Raw genomic sequence first — 27,523 nt, 5'->3', positions numbered from 1 at the left:
AGGGACCTGCCACAGGGAGAGTCAGTCAGAGGTCTGCTACTCACCCTTTGACCTCCGGATGAGCGGGAGGAAAGCCTTGGTGGTTCGCACGGTTCCCCACAGGTTCACTTCAGCCACCTCCATGTAGGTGTCCATGCTGGTGAATTCAACCTCCCCAAATGTGGAGATCCCAGCATTGTTAACCAGCCCCCAGAGCCCTACAGGACAAAACCAAGCACTATTAGTTTTGCTAATAGGTTACTGAACCACACAACAGAGCTTTTCATTATAACTTGTGATGGTGAAGACCAGAAGAGAAGAGAGTCCAGAGCACACTTCAGTCTCCTGAACAAATTTTACCATGGAGATGTGCACCCAACACTGCAGCCACAAAGTACTGTGAATGATGCTTCCCAGGAAGTTCTGAACCAGCAAACAGAAAACTTCAGCCTTGCCTAAGCTGTTCTCCTTGCCACTCTTTTTTTAATCCATCATGATTTTTTTTAAAAAGCAAAATATATAATGCAAATAATAAGAATAGGAATGACCTTGTAAGAAACAAAAGAGTAATTCTTTCAAAGTAAAATCCCTTCTGTCACCATAAGCACTAGAGTGTCTGCAATGTTGGGAAGGAGGTGTAGGCATGGGTGAGAATGCATGCCATAGCCTCTCTCTTTTATCCTGCTGCAACCAAAATTACAACAACTGAAGCTACCTACTTATTTGGCAATACAAAGAAAGACTACAAAGGAATTTTGAATAAAATGAACTCACTTCATATAATACTCTAATTGTACAGGAAATATGCTGAGAAAAGTCTGAGAAAGGCTCCTGTCTTGTTATTTAGAAAAACTCACTCTTATCTGTTGACTGACTGTGTCCAGATCTCTGTTATCAGAAGAAGCTCAGGAAAGGCAACTTTATCCTGGTTTGTGCTTGAGAATATAGAGCTAGTAAACTTAATTTATATAGAAGATCAATACAGGAAAATTAAATACAAAGAAAATCAAAAGAAATTGGTTTGCAAAATCCAAACCAAAACACTACAGGTTGTTCTCTGCTTTAAAACAACCTTGTGTTGAATGTGGATATCCTTTAGGAGAAAAATGTACTTCAAAGGATGGAAAGGTTTCAAAAATATAGTATGAGCAAAGGCAATTTTCACAGTACTGCAGCAGAATTTGCTGTCATCACCTCAGTAGAAGGAAGTAGGCAGGGTAAGAAAATCAATACAGCTACCCCTGAACTCTAAGTGTTAGTATTTACAATAGCATTAATGATACCCAGCTGGCTTAATGGGAAATTCTTTGGAAGACCTCTCCATTTTCTTTGCCTTTTGAAAGAGCGGGGGAGACACTTCCATTGTTAATTCCCAATCTTTGGGCACTGGGCAGGTTTTACAACAGAAAGGGAGTCACAATAAACTTCAGTTCACACGAACAAAGCACTAATACCAGAGCCTTGAACACCACTCTGGTTTTTGCCAATGTCCCTACAGGAGCTAGTGGAGAACAGAGCAGTTTCCTTTGCAGACACTGTGTGAAGTGGGAAGCTCCTTTCTGACAGGGTACAATATTCAAACAGGCCATTTGCTCTGCCCAGCTGCTCCTCAAAGATTAGAGTCCTTCAATCACATGCTCAGCTTTTGAAATACACCCTGACAGTGCTCTCAGAGTCCAGCCAAGGAAGCTCCTGCCCCTCTGCTGCCTCAGAGCCCACTGCACACACCCACCTTTCTCTGGGTCCTCGAGGCTGTTTTGCACGTGCTCCACTGCCCGGTCCATTTCTTTGCTGTCACAGACATTGAGCTGGACAGTTCTCATTCGATCACTCTTCATGGCATCCAGCTCCTTGGAGCCACCCTGCCCCTTGTCCTAGAAGGGAAGAAATTGCTGGTTTCAATCTGGCTAAAGAATCTGTGCAGAATATCAAGCACATACCAAATATCATATCAAGCAAAAAAGAGTGCACAGGACAATATTCAGGACAGTCCTGCAGCCTTAGGAAGAAGGGGAGCAGACAAGACTGGTCCTGCAGAACACCCTCCCTCAAGCATCTCCATCTGATCATGAGCCCTGTACCAAGTCAGCTGGTACAAACTGCTTCAACCACCAAGAAAGAAGCCAGAGCTGGATCTGCCTCAACAAGGCACCCAGCAAGTACTCCCTGTCCAGTACAAGTGCCTGAGATCAAGCTATGCCCAACTATGCTCAACTTTCCAGGTAGCCTCCCTCACTGTGTCTGCATCAGCAGGCAAGCATCAGAATGCCCTTCACTCCTGACAAATAAGGGGTTTTGGCTAGAGAGCTGTTTTCCTCTGAGCTGGAACAGGCCAGTACTTCATAGCAGGCCTGTTTCCTGACTGAATGATATTAGATTGCTCTGAACAGCTCAAGCCACAGGCACTCCCTGTCAGATGCCAGCAGGCAGTTGTCAATGAGATGGAGCTTGTCTGCACTCTGAGCCCATCTGCACATCTGTCCCTCAAGAAAGAGTTCCCTTCAGAGACCACACTTTGGATATCACATGAGGGTGGCCATACAACCCTGTCTCTGTGTCACTTTTCTTCCAAAAAATCCTTTCCCTGGCTCCTCTCATTCCTGCACTTATACCCTGTGCTCAGAGACATTTCACTAATGTAACTACCTGACACCTCCTGTCTTCCCCTCCATGCTTCCATATATCATCACAGACTGTTAACACCAGCTAGTGACTGTCCTTAAGAGAGGGCATCTACTGCTCTCTCTTCCTAGGGAAGCACACTGCTTACAGAAAGAAGTGGTTAGAAGTCTCATGCACAATTTGATGGTGGTATTAGAGTGACTGGAAAGAGTTTGGTGCTAAGTTTGTTGCTCACTCAAAAAGCACTGTGGTGCCAAAGCAGTCTATATGGAAAAGCACTGGAAAGCATACAAGGGGTAAATGTGGGAATGCCATCAGGGAATCAGCAAATGCAAACAGGCAAGTCTCTTGAAAACAGCAGATACTGCTAAAAGAAAGAAGGAAAATGAGGCCCAAGTCTTTCTTTCCCTGATCTCACTACAAAATCTCTGGGCCACACCAGCCTTAGAGGCCTCATAGCTCTGCTGGGACCTCCACAGCATCTTCTTCCTCAACCCTGACAGGGTTGGCTCTGCAAGCCAGCTCCCTCCTGCCCTCCCACCCACATGCAGCTGGGTGCTTGGACAGGGACTCCTGGGCTGGGATCCTGGCCAGGAATGGACTCCAGATGTTAACCCACACTCGCAAAGCCATTTGCTTGGCTTTCAGCAAGGGCAGATGGGAGATGTTTAAGCCAGGCACTCGGTGACTGTGTCTCCTGGCAGGGGATGCAGCCTGTCCCCAGGCCCATACACAGCAGTGAAAGGATCTTCTCATGCTATAGCTCTCCTGACCAGTACATCTCTGCTGCCAGAGATGTGTGTCTGTATCTGTGTGTCCTTGGTCTCTAACACCCTGTGGCTCTGAGCCCTACAGTGGCCATCCTGTTTGCCAGCTTGCTCAGAGGATCTCTGCCTTCTCATTCCCCTGCAAACTACAACAGCCCTGAGCACACACAGCAAAGCAAACAGGGGTACCACCACACTCCTGACAACAAACATCACATATGTCCAATGGTAACAGATACTGATGGAAAAATACCTTCTTCATCTTGTGTCAGCTGACTTCTTCATATATTAACCAAAGAGGTAAAAATAAAACAGCTGCAGCATGAGTATTCATTGGATCCAGTCTACTACTGTCTTTTGGCAATGCAGCTCTCACAACTCTCACATGAGTATCTTTGCCACTGAAAACATTAGGAAGTAACTGTGTGTGAAACAGCACACTATTAGCACAGATCCATCCCTGGGCTCCCCTCAGTCATGACTCTACACTCCTCTCTCATGTTTCCTCTACTAAAATTACAGTCAGCTGCTCAGGATCTGGCCACATTAGGAAATCTTTCCTAATAAAGAGTGAGCACTACACATACTTTTAATCTGCAGTAAGGACATGGCATTCCTAAGCACCATGCATGCCCTGAGGACACAGGCTCCCCAAGCAGCAGTTCTCTTCTGATGTGCAGGTGTGCTATGAAAAACAAACCCATGGCAGTGGCACTGAAGTTTCAGAGTCATATCCTCTATGTCAGGGCTAGGTCAAATATATCCAAGCCAAAGATTATATTCCTTATTTCTACCTCCACTTTCATCTAGCATCTAAAAACACCAAGCTTTTTCTGCTACTAAAATCAGCACCAGCAATAATTACACTCTGATCAGAATTCTGCTTATGGTTTTGCTAAAGAAGCCTGGAGTACAGTGAAAAATGAGCTCAGTCTCCTAGAGTTGTTTTTGTCCTACAGAAAGTATAATGGCCTGAAGACACATGGGAGGCCACTCTGCTAACTAAGGAGCTTTGGCATTTTCCAGTGTTTTCTGATGACAACTGCTGTTACCATTCTTGGCATGGCCACACAGATTTTGGAACGTGACGTGAGAGTTCAGCTGAAGAAGCAATATTTAATTACAGAATGATACTACAAAGCTGTCTGCTGATTTTTCTGTGAGGAAGTAAATATTGATCAAAGTCTAAAACACTTCTGGCATGCTGGTGCATGTCAGCTTATGTTGAAATTGTCAGAGGCCAAGATTTTTCACTAATATGCATTCAGTAGAATGAGTTCTGAAGACAAAAAAATAGAAGGGAGGTTTCAGTAACTGTTATATACGTGCACTGAAAATTGTGCTTTTTTAGCAGCTCAGACAGAAGAAATGAAACCTATAAGTAACTTAGCAACTCTGAAGTTTTAGACTTCTGTCAACATAAAAGCAGGCAATTCTTAAGCAGTGCTTTTTAAGTTTGCAGTGTTCTTATATTCTCTAATGTTGATGTTCAGTTACAAAAGCTGAGTAGAAACATCTATTAAAAAGGTACTCATCTACCCTCTGTCTTGAGCCCTTTTGAAAGGCAGCAGCTTATACCAAGTGTCCTGTTCTGCTGTGACGCCTGTAGAGGGAGCCACAGTTAACAAATAAATCTTTGAACACACACATGACACAGAGCTATCGAGACACACCTCTTTTTAAAAAATGCAGCAGAAACAAACTACTAAGTTAAGCAAAACTTAGTAATAAGGCAAAAAAAAATAGTAAAAAGTCAGATAACATTAAAGAATACCTGGCAAATACTCTTTAAATAGTATCACTATTCAAGACACATTTATAGTGATGAGTGAGCAAAAAGATTAGATCAAACTAACTGACCCACCCCAGGATATCCTGAGAAGTAAGTTTGTTTCTGTTAGGAAATGGGCGTGCAGCTGAAAGAGTGCAGTGCTTCATAAGGAGAGAGAGACTAAAACTCTCCTGTTCTCCATGACTACCAATGCTTTGCCACACCAAGTTCTCTTTCAGAGCATATCAAGGCTGTGTTCACTAAGCTGTGGCCTAAAACTTCTCTCATTTGCACTAGAGACTCCATCACCTACCCAATTATTTCAGGAGACACCCAATACACACCATAGCTTGGCTACTCATGAATATAGAACAATATGCACAAAACACATGCCATAAAATTGCTGGTGCCTTGGTGCATGCCAAAATTAATCAAAATAAAGCCTGCATAAATATACATGGTCTGAGAGCAGGGCCAAAGGTCCAAACTACACTTTGACACCAAACTTTGCTTATGGTTAAATGCATGAAACTATTTGGAATTGCAGTTCATCAGACATGGAACAGACCACAATGTTGTGATTTAAATAAGAACCTCCCTAGATACCTTTCAGTCCTGGTTCTGCTCTGTGAAATTCAAGCACCTGTGTCTTTGGGTTACCAACCACCCTCCCTCTCCTTGGCAGAAAGCTGTGCAGTGGAGCAGGAAGACTGGAGTTGCTATGTGTTGCTGCACATGCCATAGGTAAAGAACAGTTTTTGTTTCCCCTACCTTTTGCAGGCAGCCAGCATAAATAATGAAACCTTTGTCATGCAGGTGCTTGGCCAAGTCAAATCCAAATCCTGAGTCACAGCCTGTTATAAGCACAGCTCTGCTGCCAATCTGCAAAACAAAACAGAACAAAATGCACTGGAGTTAGGTATTTGAAATTAGTGATTTGCAGTGCACAGAACAAGTCATGTCCTTGGCCAGGAGCAGTCTGTCCCAGGGATGTTCTCTACACTCACTGCCAGCTCCTGCCACCCAGTGCCTCCTGAACACAAGAAATCACATTTTCATACTGAATTCATTCCAGCAAGGCAGGATCACTGCCCTCCCAACATGGAGGAATTCAGCACCTCTGGAAACAGGCTTCCAAGGCAAACAGATCAAACAAACCACCATGGTCTGGCAGTTCATATCTATCTTGAAATCTGAAAATACACCTGACAGTTCCCAAGACATATTTTTCCTTCATCAAAAACTGTTCCTGTATGTTCAAAGCAGGCAGAAGTCCACTCTTGTGTGCATGCAGCCCATAGGGCATGGAAAACACAGTTTGACTAAAGAAAGGATATAGTTTAATCTTACTGACTGCTCACTCATCTTTCTCTCTCTAGCACCTAAGCCCTCTAGAGCTGGGTTCTAAGACCTAAGAAGATTCAAGTGGGGTTAATATATGCAGTTAAGACCAGTTGGTCATAATTTTTTTGTCTGGCTGGGCTTTTTTGGTCTTCCTATTTTTCCAACTTACAATTTAAATGGAAGTATACCTCCTTCCCTCTTCAAATTCCTTTTTCTAACCAAAAGACAGGCAGCAGTTAAATAACAAGCTAAAAATCTGATGGTGCCATCAGACAGCAATAATTGCACATCCAAGGTGCTGCTGTGGGTGGGATTGCATAACAATCGCCTGCAATTCACTTCGACTCATCTCTTTTAATAATCTATAAATTCAGCTGCCCCCAGCATACTCAAGGACTGATTAGGGTGGAAGCTGGGTGGAAGCAGCAAAGGCTCCTCACACTGGAAGCCCAGCAGTGATGCAAGAATCACATCTGAGTTCCTCTGAAACTCTCTTCCAGAGCTATGGAGCAAGTTGTGCATGCTCTAGCACTGCTACAGTGCCGAGTGCTGTGCCACAAGACAGACAGGTGACAAAACACACCCCTTCCTTTTGCCTGGCACTGCTCCTGGCAAGTCAGTATCATCAAGGAAAGGGCTGCTAAAAAGGGCCACTCTCCAGATGAAATGGTGAGGACACACTGATTTATTTACATGTCTTTAAACTCCAGAAAGAGTTCTTGATTAAGAATTTGTCATGCAGATTCTCTCCACTGTAAGGTGGAACATTTAATCTGCTGAGCGAGTTCCAAAAATAGAAAAAAACCCACTCGTATGATTGTTTATTTCCATCCTTCGCAGCACATGCTGTGCTACGTCAATGGAAGCTCGGTGCTAGGAAAGAATGTGGAGTATGCTCAAGAGGTCCAGCTTGGAGTCTTTCTGGAAAACTGGAAAGATGAGTTTGGTAGCCAGGCTGCAGGGATTTTAAAACCCCTGCTCAAGAGAACATCCTGGAAGCCACAGTCACACTCACCTGCTCGACTTCATTTGCATAAGAACGGCTGCCACATGGGGACAAGAGAGGGAAGGAAAATCTTTGCATGGGCCTGTTAAAAAAAATCCAAAACAACAGAACAGTCAGATGTGGAATATCTTGTCCATACTCTGCTGCAGCAACATACACATGAAAAAGAATGCAGTGCTGCCTACCTACATCATGTAGATTGTCATTTGGGAAGACAGAATCTAGTCTATGCTTCTCCTTAGTCTGAGACTGTGTTATTTCCTATGACACATTTGTTTCTCCAAAGACCTTGATCCTATTTCCAGCTGCAGAAGCTGTCTGGGTATCACAAAGTATTCTAAAATAGCTCCTGGTCTGGAGGCACAGAGCTGCTTCCACTGACAAAACAGGTAGTGCAGTGTTTACATTTTCAAAAGCAACAAGATTTGCACAAAGCTGGGGTATGGGAAGTTATTAATTTGTCTGATGAAGGTATTCTGCTGTGGCTTTGTCTCTGACACCCTGCCTGATGCTGAACTTGCTTGGATTTGTCTCACACCTTTTACACACAGCTCCATCCTTATTTCATCCAGGATGACACCTCCTCCCCTGCAGATACTCCTCCCCATTAGATACTCCTCGATTTTACATCCCCTTTTTGCAACTGTTAAAGCTAAGAAACACTGTCTTTGAGCAATACCTGTCATGCAGATCTGAAGCTCCTCCGCATAGTATGTATGACTCCCAGAAGACAAAACATATTCACAAAGACAGACCAGAGCAAAGCAACAATGCCTTGAGGAAATTAGAGTCCATTCAGCAAAGCTATGCTACCCAGTAGCATCACTCTGTCTTAAGTCCTGTCATCATCAAAACTGGGCCTGAACAACAAATCAGAGTGACCCCAAGCTCTGTCCTTGTCAGTCACCTGTCTGGACTTTATCAGCTTTTCCATTTTTACTTTAGGCACTGACTTTGTGCTTCTGGAGCCTTCTGGCCTTCCCCTAGATTTGCTGTACTTCATCTACCCTCTGGCTCCTCCAACAGCATCTTTCCTTCCCGGAGCTTATCTTGCAGTCTACTTCTCTGTCTTCTAAGTAAACCTGCATAATCATTCATGATTATCTCCAACTCAGATATCACAGGCTCTCCCAGTCACATCCTGGGAAATCAAGAGATCTGTAAGGGCAGAAGCTTTGAACCAGATGGGAAAGGAGATGACATATTCAGGCAATAGTGTTCACTCACCCTCCTGAAACAGTTTAGCTCTTTTTCTAACTTGGAGTGTCACAAGCCAAATCAGCTCTTGAAATAGCTATAGCAAACTTAACTGCTGCAAAGGTCAGTCAGTCCCCAGGCAAAGTGTGTGTTAACATCACTGACCTGCAATCCTGGATTGAAATTTTACCTCAACAATAAGATTCTTGGTGTGTCTTAAAGTGCCCAGAAACGTTCCTAACATTTCTTTTTGTTGAATGAACTAGGGTTTTTAAGTGTCATGTTTGGCTCTGTTATTTCATGCAGAGCACTGATTTGCTGCACTCAATTCACAACAATCTGTAGAGAATACCTACTTGACATTCTGCCTATCCTGACCTGAAGGCAGGGGCAAAAGAAAAACAGATGCTGGCTGCTGCTGAGCAGGAATGTCATCAGCAGGAACAGCCAGGGAGTGATGTGAGCCCCCACATGGCACACTAATGCACCAGAAGCTATTTTTGTCATTCTGCATCACTGAATTCTAGAGACCACAACAGAGACTTTTAGAATGCACAGATGGTCCTCAAATTGAACTTGTGCTTTTAATCATGCACTGGCTTTTGTTTAGTTCCACCAAAAAAAAGTCAAGTACATAAATATTGCTCCAGTGCAATAAGACACTGGTATAGTGGCAGCACTGCCTTTCAATGAACAGCTGGATTTCCACTGCAGGTTTAGCAACTTGTGGGGACTTGCAAATGCAACACAGTTTAGCCCTGAGTACAAGACACACAAAGCACAAATACACAGTAAGCAAAACACAAGATGCAAAGAAAAAAACAAGAATATGCTGAAAATTCTTTCCTCAAAGTAATAAAACATTAATTCGTATTTTTAAGGCCACAGTAGATTCCTGCAGGTGAACTCTGGTGCATGTAGAGCAGATAGGAGATAAAAGACCTATCTATGTCTGTTTGCACAAGAAATCTCTTAACAGCTTAGCTATCTACAACACCCTGTTACCAGAGCCACCCTTGACCATGATGATTCTGGACATCACTATCAGCAGCAGTGCAGCAACACTGGAAGTGGCAGTTCTTGTTTAACAGGCCATGAGCCACTTTTAAATGGCTTATGTACAATTAGTGGTACACACACTGCTGTCTGGGAACCCCACTCTAAAACAAGCCAGGGAAAGCACTCAACTTGCTCTGAATTTGGACTAATAGAGTTCTAATCATACAGCAATATAAATGCTGGGGGTTTTTCAGAGCTAGAAATTAGAATTAGATAAGCAATTTTCTGTTCATTTGCAGAAAAAAAAATCCAGCCTAATTACTCAGCCCACCTCCATTTCTCAGTAAAACCCTCCCTCTCAACTTCATGGGATTCACTGCCTCTTTAATGAAGTCAAAGAAATATGTGACAGTTTCTTGCACTGAAGCAAGGCTTACTTGCTGATATTAAAAAAACCCAAACTGTTGATGGATACTGCATTAATGCTCTACTCTACAACATTTTGACTGCAGTGTTAAAAAAAAAAAAAAAAAACAAAGAAAAAAAAAGAAAGAAAAAAAAAAACCCCAACATGTTGACAACCTCTCCTTGCATATAGAGTCATCTCTGCTGTGCTCAGCTCAGTGACTGAATCCTGGGTTGTCCAAGCAGCTTCTAGAGTTCCCATCCCTGGAGATACTCAAAAGCCACCTGAACACAGTTCTGGGCAGCCAGCTCAAAGAGGCCCTGCTCTAGCAGAGTGGTTGGGCCACATGACTTTCAGAAGTTCCTTCCAACCTCAACCACCATGTGACTCTGTAAATAAACTGTCCCACTGAAATCAAGCGAGTCTTTCACATGTGCTTTACTCAAGATGTCCTTCTTTCTTCTTTTCCACCAAGTTACTTACCTAAAGCCATTCCCTGGGTCCTTGAAATTCAGGACTTTCACAGAGAAGTTCAAGAGAGGGCGGGACAGCTTGGTGGCCAACATGTTTTCAACTAGCACACTCTACCAAAAGCAAAACTGTTCTTCCTTAGCTCTGCAACACAAGATAGCACCTGTGTTTTAGTTGCTCAATTATTTTGTAAGACATGCTGACTCCATGTATTTCAACAGGAAAATAAAGTCCAAAGGAACTCATCTTCTCCCCTTGCAGTCCCTCATACAGATAAACAGTTCAACTTTCAGTTCCCCACGATGCCTTTAAATAAGCAAAAGCATTTTAAGGAAACTACCAAGCAGGGAGACATTTAAAGGAAATGTTAATTTCTCCTTCTTTAATGCATCTTTAACTGATTTCTCTGAAACAGGTAAAAATTAAGGCACTCATATGGAATATATTATATCAAACAAGCTATATTAAATAATTTTAATAAAACAAAAATATAACTTCAAGTGACAGGTAATGTTATATTACATATTTCCAAAACAATCCTTGGCTTTACAGCTAGTACAGCCACGCAGTTCAAAATAAATTTTTTTGTAATTAAGTAGGTGGTGATGCTGGACGAAGCACAGGGAACCACCAACAAACTCAATACCGAATGAAAACATCTCAAGGACAAGACTTCGGTACGAAACGTCAATTTCCATCATATTTATCTTGGATAAAACTAACCCAAGGCACAAAACCATCTCCTAGCCCCCTTTATTAAAGCTAAGAAATGGTATCTAATTGTTTGGGGTGGTTTGCATCTCTGCCGAAGGCTGGGCCGCCACCGCGGCAGCTTCGGGGCCTGCTGGAAACCAGGCCTGGGCTAAAATCCAGCGAAATTACCGCAGGAAGAGCAGCGGTGAGCGCCGAGATGGGGAGGGAGGGAGCGGACAGCGCTCAGGAGGCTCGCTGGCTCGGCCAATCCTCAGAAACCCCGGCGGTTTGATCGAATTCGGGAGCACGGTTGGTGTCGGCGCAGGTTTTTGTAAGGTTTGCAGGAAGGGGCGAGGCCCGAGCTCCGCTGCAGGTCCCGGCCCGGCCCCGCTCCGGGACGCGGCTCCGCGGCCGCGAAGGCGCTCCCGGCAGCGGGAGGGGGCGCGGCGCGGCCGCGCGGGGAGGCCGCGCAGAGGAGATGCCCCCGGCGGGCAAGGTCACCGTGCGAGCCGGCTGCCGGAGCTCCGCGGGGCCACCGCCACCCACCCGGCCCGCCCCGCCGCCACCCGCGCCTTACCCGGAGCCGGCGGGTGCCGGGCGCTGCTGCCGTTTGAATGAGGCTGGGCCGGGGCCGCGATGCCGAGCGCGGCGGGAGGCGGGCCGGGGGCAGGGCCGGAGCGGCGGCGGCGATAGGCTGCGGCCATGCGGAGCGGCGCGGGGCTGCTGCTGGCGCTGGGCGCCGCGGGGGTGCTGCTCCTCCGCCTCCTCCTGCTGCTGCCGCGGCGGGCCCGCCGCGCCCTGCCCGTGAGTACCGCGGCGAGGGGCCGGGGCTCGCCGGCTGAGCCCGCCGGAGGGGCCCCGAGGCCCAACATGGCGCCGGACCCCTCATGGCCGGGCCGGGCTGCGCTGAGGCGCTGCAGGTGTCGAGGCTGTAGCGGCGCTGCCCGAGCCGGGCCGAGCCGGGCCGGGCTGGGCTGGTGGAGCCGGACAGAAGCTGTGAGGGGGACGGAGCGCCGAGCTGGGCACGGCCCGGAGCCATGAGGCCCCTGCCGCGGGGCTCGGCCGGGCCGCGGTGCGGCCGCTGTTCCCCCCCCCCCCCCCCCGCAGTGCTTCGCTTGGAGGGGGAACATGTTCATGTAATCATAGAATGGCTTGAGTTGGAAGGGACCTTAAAGACCCAACAGTTCCAACCCCTTGCTATGTGCAGGGACGCCTTCCACTAGACCAGGTTTCTCAGAGCCCTGTCCACCCTGGCCTCACTTCCAGGGATGGGGCATCCACAGCTTCTCTGGGCAACCTGTTCCAGGGCCTCAGCACCCTCACAGTTAATTTTTTTCTCCCTAATATCTAATCAAAACGAACTCTTATTTTGAACCAATTACCCCTTGTCCTGTCATGACATGCTATTGTATATGGTCTCCCCTCAGGTAGTAGAAGGCCACAATTAGGTTACCCTGAAATCTTTTCTTTTCCAGGTTGAACAATCTAAATTCTCTCGGCCTTGTCTCATAGGAGAGGTGCTCCATCCCTCTGATCATCTTGATTCAACTTCCCACTTCACGCTTCCACCCACTCTTCTTCTCTTACTTTCCCCGCCTCTGTTCCACTTTGAAAATACCTTCATTTTAGTGAATATTTTCAATTCTTTTTCCTGGGATTGAAAACCTCAAGTTTCTCAACCCTGGAAAAAGGAGCAAGCCAAGTTTACTTTGTAACTGCACTTATCCTAAAATCAATCTGTTTGATAACAGCAGAGGATGGTGAGGGGAGCCACAAGAGGGAACAGGATCAAAAAAAACCCCAAACAAGTGGCACATTAGAAAAAGATAGTCTAGGTAAGTATGGCTTATTTGCACATTATCTAGAGAGACAGGCTGAAAAGGTAGCTTCAATTTCTTCAGTCTTCTGCAGTTATTCTGTGCTCTTAGCAGATCACAGACACCTTGTCCAGCACTGGAGTGCTGTATGACCCCGAGTGAGGGAGGCACCCGAATGCCTCAGAATGCTCATTAAGGTCACTGTGCTGATAACTGGTCCCCTCTACCTGTCCCAGCATTGAGTCAAATGAAGCTGCAAATTGGCCCTATCAAACTTCAGGAGCAGGCCTATTAAGCCTTATCTCAGAACTTTCAAAAGATAAGGGTGATTGGGCTTTTCTGTGTACAGAAGTTTTTCTGGGATAGGATCCTTTTAGCTGGGAATGGAGTTGATCCCTGCTGTCATCCTTGGGAGCTCTCTGTCCATCAGGCATGGTACAAACAGGCACAGGTACAGATGTGAGATCCAGAACACCCCTTGGTGCTGCTGGGGCCTCTCTCTGTTATGAGCCATGATGCTGTAGTCAGGTGCTTTATTGTTCAGTTATTATGGAGGGTGACCTTGACAACTTCTGTGATCTGGTTCATGTTTGATTTTCATCTCTCTTGGAGTTGTGTCACTCTAAATTAAATTCAGACTGAGCACTGTATACTTAATTGTCGCTTACCTTTTGTCCTTTAGCTGTAGCTATCTTTAGAGTTTTAATAGAGCTAGTACCAGGGTGCTTTTTGTCTGAGTATAGGTTATAGTTTAATGTTAATATGGGTGTTTGTATTATAAATGCAGCATAGATTTTTGATCAGTTCGTGTTTCAGCTTCACATCTTAGCTCCCCTTTGAGAGCAGTTACTTCAACATGAGTTATAGGACAGGGTGTAGCCTATTTGCTTCTTGTTCTCTGCTGAGGCTCACTCTGAGTTTGTGCAGTAATGCTCTGATCGTATCACCCTGCAATCATCCCTGACTGCTGCTTTACTAAACCACATGCCAGCAAAGCAAGATATGAGAGAGTGCTGGTGATTGACCCATTTCTGTCTGAAAATGTGACTGGACCAGCCAATGTAATTCATTAAGTATGTTTATATTCCAGCCGTTGTGAATACAGTAACAGGCAATATTAGTTGCCGATATCTCCAGAGAGATGGAGCTGACCTCACTTCCTTATTGCATCCTCTGGATTTTTATTGCTTTATCATATTATTGCCTCATGGATATGGTTTCAGTTTGGAGCATTGTGCAGCACAGCAGCTGGCAGCCTTCTAACTGGGTTAAGTGTTAGTTCATTGCTTCACACCTGTGGTGAGGAAATGACTTTCAAGCAAAGACAGAGGGTAAATGGGCAGTGTTTTGCTATAGGCTTCTCTTCAGGATTTGGGATTCTGCTTTCATATCTATCTTTCATATCTATCTCTGTTGTGTCATACCAGATAGCATATCAAATCTTCTTTCTCAATTTACCTGTCAGTCAAAAGATAATAATAATGTAGGAGAGAACTGTAGGATTTGATAAGTTGTTCCTCTTAAGACTGCAGAGTTTCAGAAGGAAGCTCTAACCTGTAGTCACATTCCTGCATGCTAAAATACAGCATGGAAAATGCTGCATAGAGTGGGAGTAGGTGGGGAACAGACAGCAGTCACTCAGCAGCTAAAAGAGCTGCTGTACAGTTCAAGTCTGTGATGTCCTGCCATTTGGATGTTCTCTATGCTACTTACTATGAACTGGTGGATCACTAACTTCTTTTGAGATGTTTCTTTTCTGCTTGGACACTGATACTTGAAAGAAAGAGTTACTGTTCCAGCTCAGGTATCAAGGCAACACAAATTGTTACAGACCAGCTGCTGAATAAATTTATGATTTCACAATAGTTGGGAGCTGGTTTGTTTGTGCACACAGGTGCCACTCACTTGCATCTGGAATTGCACCTGCACCTGCAGGACTGCAAGTGGCTCGTGTGCTGTGGGGCAGGGTGCTGGTGGTGCCTGCATTGCAATGTCTGATGGTATCCTATGACTGTCTTTCCCCACACAGGCTGAAGGGAAGGCGGTGCTAATAACAGGCTGTGACAAAGGTTTTGGACATGCCTTGGCAAAATGCCTTCATGCAAAGGGATTTACTGTTTTTGCTGGATGCTTGCTCATGGTGAGTAGTGAAATTGATCAAAATTTTTCTGATTAGAGAAAAACACTTCTCAAGTGAAAGCATCTTCATTTGCAGTCTCCATTTACCCTGGTTCAAAACCTGAGAGAGGTACACTGGGCAGGGATCATTACGTCTCCCATTGCTTCATCTGCCTGTTGTATCTTGTACCTCATTCCTGTAATTGTGAGCTCTTTAGGGCAGGGATTGTCTGTCATCTGCATGTCTGTACAGTAGCTTGTACAGTGTGGCACTGTTCACTGCAGGAAGCCTCTCAGAAATTCCATACCACCATAAATCTGGTAGGCCAAGATTACTGTGGCACTGTGGCTTTTTGTTGTCTTTCACAATGTCATTTTTTGTGGATGTCCTCCCCAAACTCATCTCCAAGCTGCCTTTCCTGCGTTATTAAGGCTCTGTTTCCAAAATGTCTTGCAATTGTGCTTCTGCAACTTCTGTACAAAGTATTCAGTTTATGGATCGCTGAATAAACAAATTTACCACACATTTCTGACATCTTTAGGTTTCACTTCCTGTTATATGTGTTTGGCAGGTGGCATCACTTGTAAAAAATAAGTTTAGCTGCACTAAATCCGAAAGGGTTGCAGAGCCCCCCATCCCAGTCCCTACTCTTGCAAAGGGCTTACAGCTTAGTGTTGTGAAACCAGTTTTATAAACTGGACTGGCTCCATCCCAGCTGGGATTTTACCTTTACTATGCATGTTTTGCAATATTGCTAGTCAAAACTCATGAGATTTCGGACCTGAATTGTTCAAAATCAGTTCATGGTCACTCATTTCTCCATTTGAAGATGATCACATCAGGGCATTATGACTACAGATTTTTGAGTACTAAGGGTGAGAACAAACAGAGGTGGCCTTCTCTGCCTGTGTGATCATGGCAGAGGTTACGTTCTTCCGCCACACCAGAAGGGAAAGTTATTATCGGCTGACATATTGTGTAATTCGAGAGCAAGAGACTCCTGTTGGATTATTGCCACTGCTTGGAAATTTCCATATGGAGCCTGTGGAATTCCTTCAGTAATCACGTCATTTGCTGCTTTGAGATGCCTGTCTCAGAGCTGATGGCAAGTCAGGCACTCTGCAGAGCAGCAGATGTATGGAAAGGAGAGGGAAAATAGAGTGACTGAGGGGGCTGCTTGGAAGGCACGTGCTGGTGTGGAGCAGAGAGGGACAGGCTCCATTGGAAACCCTATAAAGAAACTAAATGCTCCTGAACTGAGGCCTGTTTGCTTGCTTGCTTGATTGCTTGTGAGCTGCTGTAGGTTCTCAGTAGGGTCAGAGCAGGTATGGAGGCAGTTGTCATGAAGCAGATGCCAGGCTCTTAGTTCACACCTAGTTAGTCTATCATCACTTACATGCTTTTATACAGAGAATTAAAGGACCTCTGATGTACTATATCACAACAGAAAGCTCTTGTGTTAAATACAGGATAATCGACTGTGAGATACATCAGGAGCTTCTTAACGATCAGACAATCAAATATAATATAAAGTTACAGGAACAAAAAGAATACTGCATGCAGGCTAGGATAGAACTGGAAAGGATCAAGTGCAAAAGAGATTACATTAAGCAAGGGCAAGTAAGTCTGTTAATATATTTAATATTAGGATTAATATGGTAAAACCACACAGAAATAGATTATTAAATAATCCTTAAAGTAGAAATTACAGGAAAAGTCAAAATAATAATAATTTTATTTTCTTTGATCTTACTGAAAGAAAGAATGAATTGTTTTCAGATGCCTACTGCCAGCAGTTATCATGAGGGCTGTAGGCAAGAAAAGGTAAAGAACAAGGGATGTGTATATAAACTAATGTGCTCAAGTTCACCATACCTGATGAAATATACTTAAGGGCATTTAGAGGATGAGCCATTGTGATTTGTGCCCAATGTGGGACATTTTCAAGAGTACCTGGAAGCCAGGGGATTTCCAGAGGGCTGGAAGAGGGCAGATATTCTACTTCCCTTCCAAAAGGAGATAGACCTCTGGAATTGCCAGCTAGGCAGCTCACCTTCAGTGCACTTGATGCAATTGCCAAACACTGCCCTGTCAGTTTTACAAATGACTGGATCATAGTGTGATGCACCCTGCCTGTATAAATGTACTGGGAACAAACTGTGCTGTGTCAATCTAATCTCATTTTACCTGAGCAGCAGAGTGGCTACAGGGGAAGGAATAGATGTATTCTGAGTAAGGGTTTTGTTACAGTTTGTTACAGTCCCTCATGATAGTCTCATGAGGAAACTCATGCCCTAAGCAACTGCTGTTTAGTCCCGGGACCATATTCTTGGAAGTACCCCCCAGAAGAGTTTGCACTTGGACAAAAATATGCACAGAACCATGCAGAGATTATAGACCTTTTGGGGAACAAAATGATCCTGATAGGTTGGATGGAGTCTGAAATCAATTAGGTAAAATCCAGTAATAACAAGGTGTTCCTTGTCACGAGGTGCTCTGCTCAGGAAAGGCAGGAAGGCAGCACGTGGGTTGGCAGCAGGGTGGGGAGGAACTGGTGCACATGGAGTGAGCTGGCTGCGCCCATGGGAGCTCAGCATTGTGTTTGTGGCTTCCTGCTTCCCCCTGACATCTCACTGCAGGTGCCCAAGTGCTTGCCAGGACCTAATCCTGAATCCCAGGAGCTTCCCTGGGAAAAAGCCATGGCTGTGTCTGTAACAGGGTGGCTCTCCACTATTGAACATCTGTGTGATCTGACTGCTCCTGTGGGAACTGCTCCAGGTGTTATCCCAGCCAACAAATCTACCACTTAAAAAAACAAGAAGGAAGTACCATGTGGTACTTAACAAGGAATGTACTTAAAGTCCCCAAAGACCACAGAACATAAGATGGTGTTCATTTGCTTCCATAAAAATCTGTAGCTGCTTCATTTGTGAAGAGGTGTTCTGGACAAAAGAATTAAACACTTTGTTGTACAGTTAAATAGTGGCTAAGATGTTGTCTGCAACTATGAAATGTGATCCCAATTGATATTGCATGTTGAAGTCAGTCTTCCAAAATCAATATGTTTTGTCAATAGAGTAAATTGTAGCTGGGAAGGCAACTTTGAAGGTAGAGTTGCATTGGTGAAAGGGGAAAATTCATTTCCATATGAACAATGCAAACATTTTTTACTGGATTTTTAAGTTGCCAGTCTATGACTTTGTTTCTCAAAAAGCAGTGGAAATGTTTCTTGTTTATTTTATAAGTATTGTGCAAGATTAAAGAAAAAATGCAGGGAAAGGTCTTTTCAGTGCTCAAATGACAATTGGCACTTGAATGCAGATATAGTTATAGTTTTGCTTTTACATAGATAGAATAAATATCTCTCTTTACAAGCTGAATTAGCTCCTCTTAATTTGATAATCAGTGGAAATTTGTTTTATATAACTTGTGAGATGCAGGAGCATCTTTCAGATATAGTGAGGCATCATGCAACCCTCATCTCTTTCAAAGGGAATATAATATTTTGGTGTCCATGTTGTTGATTATTTGTAACCCCACTTTGAGATTGTTTTCATGACTAGATAAGAGGGCCAACACAGCCCATCACCACATTTGATGTGCATTAGAAAAGCTTCAAACTTTGTTTGCTGTTCTTGTTGTACTGGGAAGTAAGTCAGTTGTGAAATGACATGCAGCTGTGGAGCCAAGAACTCATTCCTACTACTGTCATAATGCCAGTGCAACTACATATTGATTTTTAAGAGAACTGCCCTGTTTTGCTCATGTTGTGATGGACATTTCAGCTCTTTTCCTTCATCATGTATCATTGTTCACTGGACTGAAGGTGGAGATGAGATGTTGTATACTACATAAATTAAATAGCCTGAGATATTTATAAAAAACTAAGCAGCTACATGTTTTTTATATCTGCCTGGCTGCAGAGGCTGCTGAGCAGGTGACTGTGGGTGGGTTGCTCACCTTGCTTGCCCTTGTGCTGTGGGAGTTGGTGTCAAGTGATAAAGGAAGAGTGGCAGCCAGGCATGGTGACTCACCAATTCATAACTTCTTCCTCCCTAATGAGGCAGAGCTTGTGATTCAGAGAATAGTTTTGTGAATTAAATCTCAAACCTGCTGTGGAACTGTGTGGGCAATCTGTGCTCTTTTCACTTTTATTTGTTATTTACCACCTGAGCAAGGCTGTAAGGCTTAGGCAGGAATCTTGCCTGGAAATGAGCAGGTAAAATTTGAAATTTTAACTGTGTTTACATTTGACTAAACAAAAAAAAAAAAAAAAAAAACAAACCAACAACATAGTAACAGAATCTTTAATGATAACACTGGGGTGGGAAGGAAAAAAAGGAAAAGGGTGGAAAGGAAAGCAGAGTCATGAAGTTCTTGTTGCCTACAGAGTGAAAAAAAAAATTAATTCTTAGCCAGAATCTCCTTTCATGTCTCATGTCTGTAATTGTGCCATCATGTAGCAGATGTCCACTGAGCATGTATTCCTGACCATCTGACTCCAATTTCTGTACAAGTTATGTTACCTATAGAGCACAGAGACTGAGGCAGTAGAGAGTCACCCATGGTTCTCCCCAGCTGGCTCAGTATTTCAGCCTGTTAAGCATGTGAAACTCATCATGAGGATCAAGAGCAGGGTGGGCTTTGTGGTGCTTCAGGGCATTGGGTCTCTGATGCAGTTCTGGAAGTGGTGCTGAAGGGAACAGGAGGATGGCACACTGGTTTGTGCATATTTGTGCACCAAGTTTACACCTGTGTGTGCAATGTCAGTAGCTTCTATTTTCTGTCCATGTGAACATGCCTGGCCTCAAGCTGCATTGCTGTTCTTGGTCCATCTTATTGGGACACCTTTCTGTTCTGCTGAACAGGATGAGAATGGTGATGGAGCCAGGGAGCTGAGGAACATGAAGTCAGACCGGATGAAAGTGCTACAGATGGATGTGTGCAGTGACCAGGAGGTGGCTCGTGCTGTGGATTTTGTGAAGAGGACCCTGAGGGAGCCAGAGGAAGGTATGTAGGGATCTTTTGCTCACAGAATTCTTTCTACAGAGCAGTCCATGCATTGACCAGGTCTTTCTCTCTGTGCACCACCAAAAGAGGGTTAACAAGCCTGAAGGCCTGTGACAGTGTGGGCTGGCAGTCAGGCTGTGCTCTGCCCAGGTCAGTGAGGACAATTGTCTTGCTATTAATGTGGCCGCCACATGGAAAGAGACCAAGACTGGCTGGAGGATTAGCCTTTAACTCTACATCCCATAAAAAGCAATGAGTGGCAGCAAGCCCACAAGTATCTGTGTCTTTGTCCTTGAATGTCTGTGAAGGGCATAGAACGGCCAGAGTTTGATCCCTTCCATGCAGTCCTGCCACACGTGCCTCTAGCTCATGCAGACCTTGCAAGTGACCCTGCTAATGAAGAGGTGATGGGCCCTGGCTGCTTACTGCTGCTGTTCCCTCTGCTGTGTGGGTAAAACTGAGTGCTGAGCTGGACCACAGATTTGAACTGCCCCCAAACCTGGATTAATCTTCAGTCAGATTAATCCATGTTTTCCATGTTGCCATGCAACATCCCAGAGGTGATGTGAAGTGGAATCCAGGTAGGCTTGGCATAGATGACATTAATCCACATCTCCTTAAGCATGAGTCCAACTCATGGACCCCAAAAGCATGTCAAGGGAGATAAGAGTCCCATCTTTCCTTCTTGGAAGTGCATTCACAGTGGTATGTGATTTTACAGTCAGAGCCTGATGTGACACCACCTGACCTCTTCCCATGTGATGAGGTGAGACTTCTTGCCCTGCGTAGGCTTTTCTGCAGCTTCTATGCCAGTAGCAAGCTGGCCAGCAGCTGTAGGCACAGGCTGGGGGTGAATTGAAGTTTGACATCTGTGGCTTCAAGACTTCAGGCTTGTGACTTGAAGGTGGTTGCTCATCTTGAAGCTTGGATGAGTCTGCCATGGCCCTGGTTTTGTTCACAGCAAGTATTAAGCTAGTAAATAACAACAGCTCTAATCTTCATGCAAATTACGTGAGCACACCTTTCCTTCTAAAACAAGCATATGAAATATAACTGAGTAATGTACAAGTTCTGATCCCACACATGTTCTCTTTGCATGATTTTTCTTCCTACACAATCACTCAGTCCTCATCATGCTTTTCACAGCTTCGTAAGCTTTTCCTGAAGAGCCCAGCAACAGCAGTGATAGCACAAAGCCTTTTTCCACTGAGTGAAAGCTTGGAAGGGAGCAGCTCTATTGCTTCTATGAATACAGCAGTGTTTGCAAAACTGTGTGTGTAGCAGGGACAGAGAAGTCTTGCATCCCTGATCAGCAAGTTAGACTGGTTTCTCCTGTAGCTGTTTGCCTCAGCACAGTTTGCAAAGCAACAAAGGCTTCTTTTTAGGCCCATTGGTGTGACTGAGGTTTGAGGCTTCTCAATAAATAGAATGTAAAGATTGTTGAGACCGAGGTGCCTTGGGCAGAGGTGTGGTTGCACACTGAATGTGGCCCCAGAAGAGCTAGTGCAGAACAGCTCATGGACTGTACGTTTCTTTATACCTCTTCTCCCTGTGCTGTGTACAGAAGGCTGAACTCTTTTGATAGGAGCGCCCGTTTGTTTTTGGTCTCATGCAGTTCCCACTGTATTGTTGACTCTGGAGATGTAATAGTGATAAGGCTCTGCTCAATAAACACACTGCTGTCCAGCAAACAGCCCTGTGACTGGGCTCCCCTCAGCACTTTGTTCTGTTTGTAACATGCCCTGATGTGAGCAAAGGAATTCCAACAACAAACTATTGTAAATAATGTTTCAGGGACATTCATGAGAACTAACATCACAACCCAGGAAATGGGAAATTGCTGTTCAGAAATTTACAGGAATTTGTAAGGAATACTCTACAGAGGTCAGTTTATGTCTTTGGTAAATCCCTGCCAAATTTTCTCAGCATCTTTTTTGTTAGTGAAATTACTCCATCACATGCCCTGTTTCCATGATCCTCCTGCTGGCAGTTAGACCTTTCTTTGCAGGCTGAGATGCTGTGCTTAATGAAGATCAGTGTGATTTTCAGTTGTCTTGACTCACTAAAACTGGGAACTTCAGTGGGTGAAGCAGGAACAGGCTGCTGTACACAGCTGGTCAACAACCTTCAGGGAGAGTGACCTTAGCTGGGAACGGGGCAGGGTTACCGGGGCCCATGTGAGAGCACAGAGTCAGTCTGCCAAGGGCATGTTGGTGTTTTTAAGTCCCACAGGAGGATAAATTCCATTGCACATTGGCTGAATATTGCAATTTGCTTTGCTGTGTTTGGTAAAATACATGGTTGCTATCTGAATCAATACAGGGTGGAAGTTAAAACACTTTCATACATGAGAGTAGGGAAGCTATGGAGCAGAGGCAGGGCAAATAGCCCAAAAATTTCTGAGAGAGAGCTTGATAACTATTATCAACAGGCTGGCATGACATTGGTGCTTTTGATAGCAATGTTGGAGCTCCCTGGACATGAAGACTCCTTCTTAGCCCTGTGTTAGTTCTTGGTAAAAGAAAGGTCTTGGTGTGGAAAGGGGCCCCAACTTCAGCTGAGTCCAGTGCAGCCCTAACAGTCCAGCCCTGACTCCAACAGAGTGAAAAATAACATGGTGTAAGGCAGGACATCTAATGAGGAGCAGCTGTGTTGTCATCCTCCACCTCCTCTGTTTGTTCCTCATGCAGTTTATTGCTGCATAGTCCCATGCTTTAATAAATCCATGAAGTATGGATTCAGCCCTACAAACATTTGCCACTGGGTACTGGTCCTGCAGTAATCACTTTGAAGGGTCAAGTCCTTGCTGACCTGCTAAGTCCTGACATGCAAAGGGTTCATCACAGAAGCTCTTGGGAAGTGCAGTCAATTTAATTTTGACAGGACTGCATGCACAAAAGATGTTAATTTTTAAATTCTAGTAGAGTAAGTTTTCTAACTCCTGATAAAATTGGGATTGAGGAAAAGCAAATACTTGAACTAAAACACAGCAGCTGTTAACCAGGTCATGAGTCAATCAATACCATGCACTCTCCAAAACAGCAAGCCAGAGTTGTGAAGGGGATTAAGAAATCCAAAATACCTCTTTTCTTTCCCTTTTTTACTACTAATTGTAGGAGAAAGTCCAGCCCCCTTCAAATTGCAAAATTCATTATAAAGTCACTGAGGGGAGGCAAATCTGGGCTCAAGAGGAGGCTTGAAAGAAAGTCAGCCAGATGCAGCCTTATAAAGCCCCAGAAGAGCATTTGACTGTTCAGGAGATATTCAGGAGGCAATACTTGTGTGCCCCCATCACTTTCCTTATGTTCCAAACAAGCCCATTGTATAGGAAGACTCCATTTCCTTGCTGGGTTTTTCTCTACAACTTATTTCTACTAAAGTGCCTAGTTCTTTGTTAAGGTTTTAGGTTACTGTGAACAACAAGGAAAGTGTTTTCTCTGTGACACTCTTCCTTGCCCCACTCTTTAATCATGTGTTTGTTGGCAGGTCTGTGGGGCCTTGTGAACAACGCTGGTGTCTCGACCTTCGGAGAGGTGGAATTTGCAAGTCTAGACAACTACAAGAAGGTGGCAGAGGTCAACCTGTGGGGCACTGTGAGGGTGACAAAGGCTTTCCTGCCCCTCATTCGCAGAGCTAAAGGTACATGCTGGGCAGCGTGGTAAGGCTCAGAACTTTTGTAGCACAGCAAAGAGATGTCACTAGAAATCTAAGTGGTACCTGGGGGAATGCCTGTGTGGTCCAAGGAGGATTTCTGAGGCTGTCATGTAAGCATTTGGTAGTAGAGGCTATTCTTGGGGCAGGCTCCTACACAGCAGATGCTATCTTCAGCATCCAAGATATCAGAGACCTTTGTGCAGTGTTGGCAGATATCACACACACAGGATAATCCAGAGTCCACAGAGAGGTCGTGTTTGGATAACTGAATCTTCTCCCTTCATGTTATTCCATTCACAGGTGACTTCAGGTAGTGACAGAATAAATGAGAGTCAATAACAGCCATTTCAGATATCTTACAAAACAATGGTATTATCAAAACTCTTTGTTTTATTTTGAAAAAGGTATGTATGAGCAGAACCCTGAAGAGCTTCTTTATTTAGCATGTGTGGGAATGATGGTACAGGTGTGTGTTCTGTGAGGACAAACGGGGTCTATATTAAGAAGATTGCTCAGATACCATTCCCAGACAGTAATTAACCACTAAACAAGCTCCATCTCACTACAAAAAGTATCGTACCCATCAGGTCAGGAGGTGGTTCTCACAGTCCCTCTAAGTTACACTTAGGTCTGGTATGAGACAGCAGAGCTGCCCACTTGTTTCTCAGCTGAAACTTTGAGCTGCAGGAGGATGTCGTGCTCCATGGCTGTGAGAATTCTCTCTGTAAAAATAGCTGGTGGAATTTCAAGGGCTTATTTGTAAGTGTATCTGAAGCCATGGTGCACATGTTTTGTCAGGCTGAGACATGCACAGAGGAGTGACCACTGCTGTCACTGCTGGCAGTGCCTCAAGGGCTGACACAGGCTGCTGGTAGGAATTAGGACAATTGCTCTCCACTGCCCCATGGACAGCAGCACATCAAGTCTCCTCTTGTTTGTCCCAGGAATGGCCAATGTAGAGACTTGTGGCTGACCAGCTGGGTGAGTGGGCTGTGCTGCTCATGCTGCAGGTACAGAGAAATCTCCACTCATTCTCTGCCATCCAGCTCGGGTCTAACACGTGTGTTAGGCAGATGAGCTGTTGAGCTTGCAGAAAGAACCAGACCACTTGTATGGCATCATACAGAGTTGAGAGCTCTGCAGCTCTGCACTCCAGGCTGGGGGCTTGAGCCCTTCTCTAGCAAGAAGATGCATGAGTGGGACACACTCCTGAGAACACACAGCTAGCAGTCTCAGAAGATCAGGGTACTTCCCTACTTGGAAAAGATGAGGGAAATATCTTGTATGCTTTGTAAATTCTTTGATGCAGAGGCATATGCACCATCCCTGGAGGAGGTCAGAACAGGGATTAGCCTTGTTTGAGGCAGGAGAGAAAAGCTCCGTGACAGGGATGTGTATTCCAGATTCAGATTTTAGAAATCAGCATCATCCAACTAAGTACCCTTTTACTGGGATGTTCTGGCTGCTCCTTCTGCAGCCCATCCTCTCTCCCTTATCTTCTCTCTCTAGGCCGTGTGGTGAATATCACAAGCATGTTGGGACGCATGGCGAGTCCATCTCGCTCCTGCTACTGTGTTTCCAAGTTTGGGGTGGCAGCTTTCTCTGACTGCCTGAGGCAGGAGATGTACCGCTGGGGGGTCCGCGTCATCCTCATCGAGCCCAGTAACTTTGTGGCAGCCACCGGCATCCTGACGGCAGCCGGCATTGACAGGCAGGCCGAGGCCCTGTGGAGCGGGGCCAGCCACACGGTGCGGCAGGACTACGGCAGCGAGTACTTCACCCGCCACGTGGCCATGATGAAGTCCTTCGTCAACAGTGGCCTCAAGGACATGTCTCTGGTCTTGAGTGACATCACTGAAGCGCTCACGTCCCCGCGCCCGAAGAACCGCTACAACCCCATGGAGACCTACTGGTGGGTGAGGCTGCAGGTCATGACCCACCTGCCCACAGCCATCGCCGACTGGCTTTACATCCCTGGGGCCACCCTGTAAACAGGCATCCCTCCAGAGCTCCTACTCACACACAGGTTAGGGCTGAACTCTGCACTCCTTGCTGCTGTGTCTCCTCTGGAGATGCATGTGCTTCCACTTTGAGTCGCCTGTTGTGGAATGCTAGAACAGGATGGTTTTTTGGTTCTTTTTTTTTCCCTTACTCTTGTTGTTTGTGTTTCTTGCTGTGCTGATTAAAATTGAATGGTGCTTTCCTTTTAACTATGAAGGAAGCAGAGGAAGGTAAATATAACGTGTCAAATATGTGGCTAGTGTAACTAGGTCAGCAGAGTTCACCCAGTGATAAATTTGGCTTATTAATGGGCTCTGGCTTTTCCTTACAAGGACAAACTGCTAATAGCAGAGCAAAGCCGTTGCTATGAGATGGCTTGAAGGGAGAAACTAAAATGGGAAACAAAAGCAGAGTTTTCCGTTTGGTTGAAAATGGGTCAGTCACAGCCTTCCATTGTTTTCCTGATACTGCCAAGAAGCTCTGCTGTGCTGGGACTGTCTGCTCTTTCCAGGGAAACAGCCACACTGCCTCTAAATAGCCTCATTACCTTGCTGCAAAGAAGGGTTCTTCCCTCCCAGCCAGGAGATGCCAGAGCCAACAACTGGGCACAGGATGGGCAGTGAAAAGCCCTTCTAATAATGAAGTCTGAGCCATCTCTCAGCAGCCCCTCTCCACCTGCTGCTGCTGAGCTCTGTGGGATATGGTTTAAGCTGATGTAGCAAAAAATTTGGCTTCTCTGACTACTGCCTTAGGTGCCTGAACTACTCAACTGTGATACAGGCATTGTCCAGCCATTCCCCTGCTTCCCTCTGGAAGTGATGAGGGGAGGGAGCTGCTGCTGGTTTTCCAAATCAGTTTTTTTCATTTATCTTCTGCATTTGAACAGTGATGGGGCACTGTGCAGCTAGTGTGGCCTGACTGTGAGTTCTGGAGGAATGCTTTAAGGGACACATTTCTTATTTTTAAAATTACACAATGAAATCTCCATGTCACACAATCATCTTCTCTGAGAACCTCTTGATAACTGATATGAGCTACCCTTGCCCAGTATCCTGAAGGGTCTCTTCTGTTGGCCATACACAGGATTTTGACAATCTTTTCCAAGTGCTGAGGCTGCCTGGCTTCATGCTCCATGCCCTGTGTTCCAGTGGTGACCACTGGTGGAGCAGCCAGTGATCTGCAGGTGCTGCTGGCCAGGCTGGCACCTGAGGCTCTTACTCTAGGGACCAGCTTTTTCTTCCACTGTTTTGCCTTATGTGAGATTAAGTGGCTGTGAAAAGAGCTTATTGATTGCTCTTTCTTCATCTGTCTCTGCTAGCTCTGACTTGGAAGCTGTGCCTTAATCTTTTTGTATGCCACTGGCTGCAAATTCTTGGAGACTGCATGCAGCCATGAATGCTGTGATGCCTTCAGAAGGAAAGCAGGTTTCCCCTGGAGATGCTGTCAAGGCAGCATGTCTTACAAGTAACAACTGCTTGCTGTGCAGGTTGTGTCTTTTCAGATCATCTGCACGTGGAGATTTCCTGGGATTCAGGACCCAGAAGGACCCACTGAACTGCAGCTTAAAGAGTAATCACTTCTGCCCCCTGCACTGTGAAATGTGATTAATGTTAAGTAGCTCTGATTTGCACAGAGAGAAAAATAAACTGTGAGATTTTTAAAACATA

General features: G+C 45.1%; 3 protein-coding genes across 10 annotated transcripts in view; 1 reads left to right on the top strand and 2 right to left on the bottom strand.

Annotated features, from left to right (window-relative positions):
- The window catches only part of BDH1 (3-hydroxybutyrate dehydrogenase 1), a 15,061-nt gene extending 3,089 nt beyond the window's left edge, over positions 1-11,972 (bottom strand). Inside the window, exons 1-6 of one of the 2 annotated variants that reach the window (XM_079314768.1) lie at positions 11,833-11,972; positions 10,575-10,706; positions 7,499-7,571; positions 5,911-6,021; positions 1,712-1,853; positions 45-197 (exon numbers count right to left, since the gene is read on the bottom strand). In XM_079314768.1, the coding sequence (XP_079170894.1) occupies positions 45-197; positions 1,712-1,853; positions 5,911-6,021; positions 7,499-7,571; positions 10,575-10,657 (562 nt within the window). In that variant the 5' untranslated portion in view covers positions 10,658-10,706; positions 11,833-11,972. Of the gene's footprint in view, positions 1-44; positions 198-1,711; positions 1,854-5,910; positions 6,022-7,498; positions 7,572-10,574; positions 10,707-11,444; positions 11,669-11,832 lie in introns of those variants that run through there. The other variant, XM_079314769.1, reaches the window with a different exon arrangement.
- The window catches only part of DLG1 (discs large MAGUK scaffold protein 1), a 434,654-nt gene that overhangs the window by 186,495 nt on the left and 220,636 nt on the right, over positions 1-27,523 (bottom strand). The window lies entirely within an intron of this gene.
- On the top strand, positions 11,922-27,523 carry LOC306806235 (D-beta-hydroxybutyrate dehydrogenase, mitochondrial-like). Of its 2 annotated transcripts, XM_079314770.1 has the most exons (5): positions 11,922-12,059; positions 15,102-15,212; positions 20,060-20,201; positions 23,688-23,840; positions 25,365-27,523. In XM_079314770.1, the coding sequence occupies exons 1-5, from the start codon at positions 11,958-11,960 to the stop codon at positions 25,844-25,846; spliced, it is 990 nt and encodes a 329-aa protein (XP_079170896.1). In that variant the 5' UTR covers positions 11,922-11,957; the 3' UTR covers positions 25,847-27,523. The 2 variants fall into 2 exon arrangements, with proteins under 2 accessions (XP_079170896.1, XP_079170897.1); XM_079314771.1 differs by lacking the exon at positions 15,102-15,212 and having other exon boundaries at positions 11,938-12,059; positions 25,365-25,978.

Source organism: Erithacus rubecula (genome assembly GCF_903797595.1).
Source record: "Erithacus rubecula genome assembly, chromosome: 11".
Lineage (NCBI taxonomy): Eukaryota > Metazoa > Chordata > Aves > Passeriformes > Muscicapidae > Erithacus > Erithacus rubecula.
This window is presented reverse-complemented; position numbering and strand designations above follow the sequence as displayed.

What these genes read in the sequence shown, in the direction of transcription:
- LOC306806235 (XM_079314770.1), top strand. Translation starts at nt 11,958, where the DNA reads ATGCGGAGCGGCGCGGGGCTGCTGCTGGCGCTGGGCGCCGCGGGGGTG. An exon ending in GGGCCCGCCGCGCCCTGCCC is followed by an intron (nt 12,060 to 15,101) that starts GTGAGTACCGCG and finishes TTCCCCACACAG; the next exon opens with GCTGAAGGGAAGGCGGTGCT. An exon ending in CCTCATTCGCAGAGCTAAAG is followed by an intron (nt 23,841 to 25,364) that starts GTACATGCTGGG and finishes TTCTCTCTCTAG; the next exon opens with GCCGTGTGGTGAATATCACA.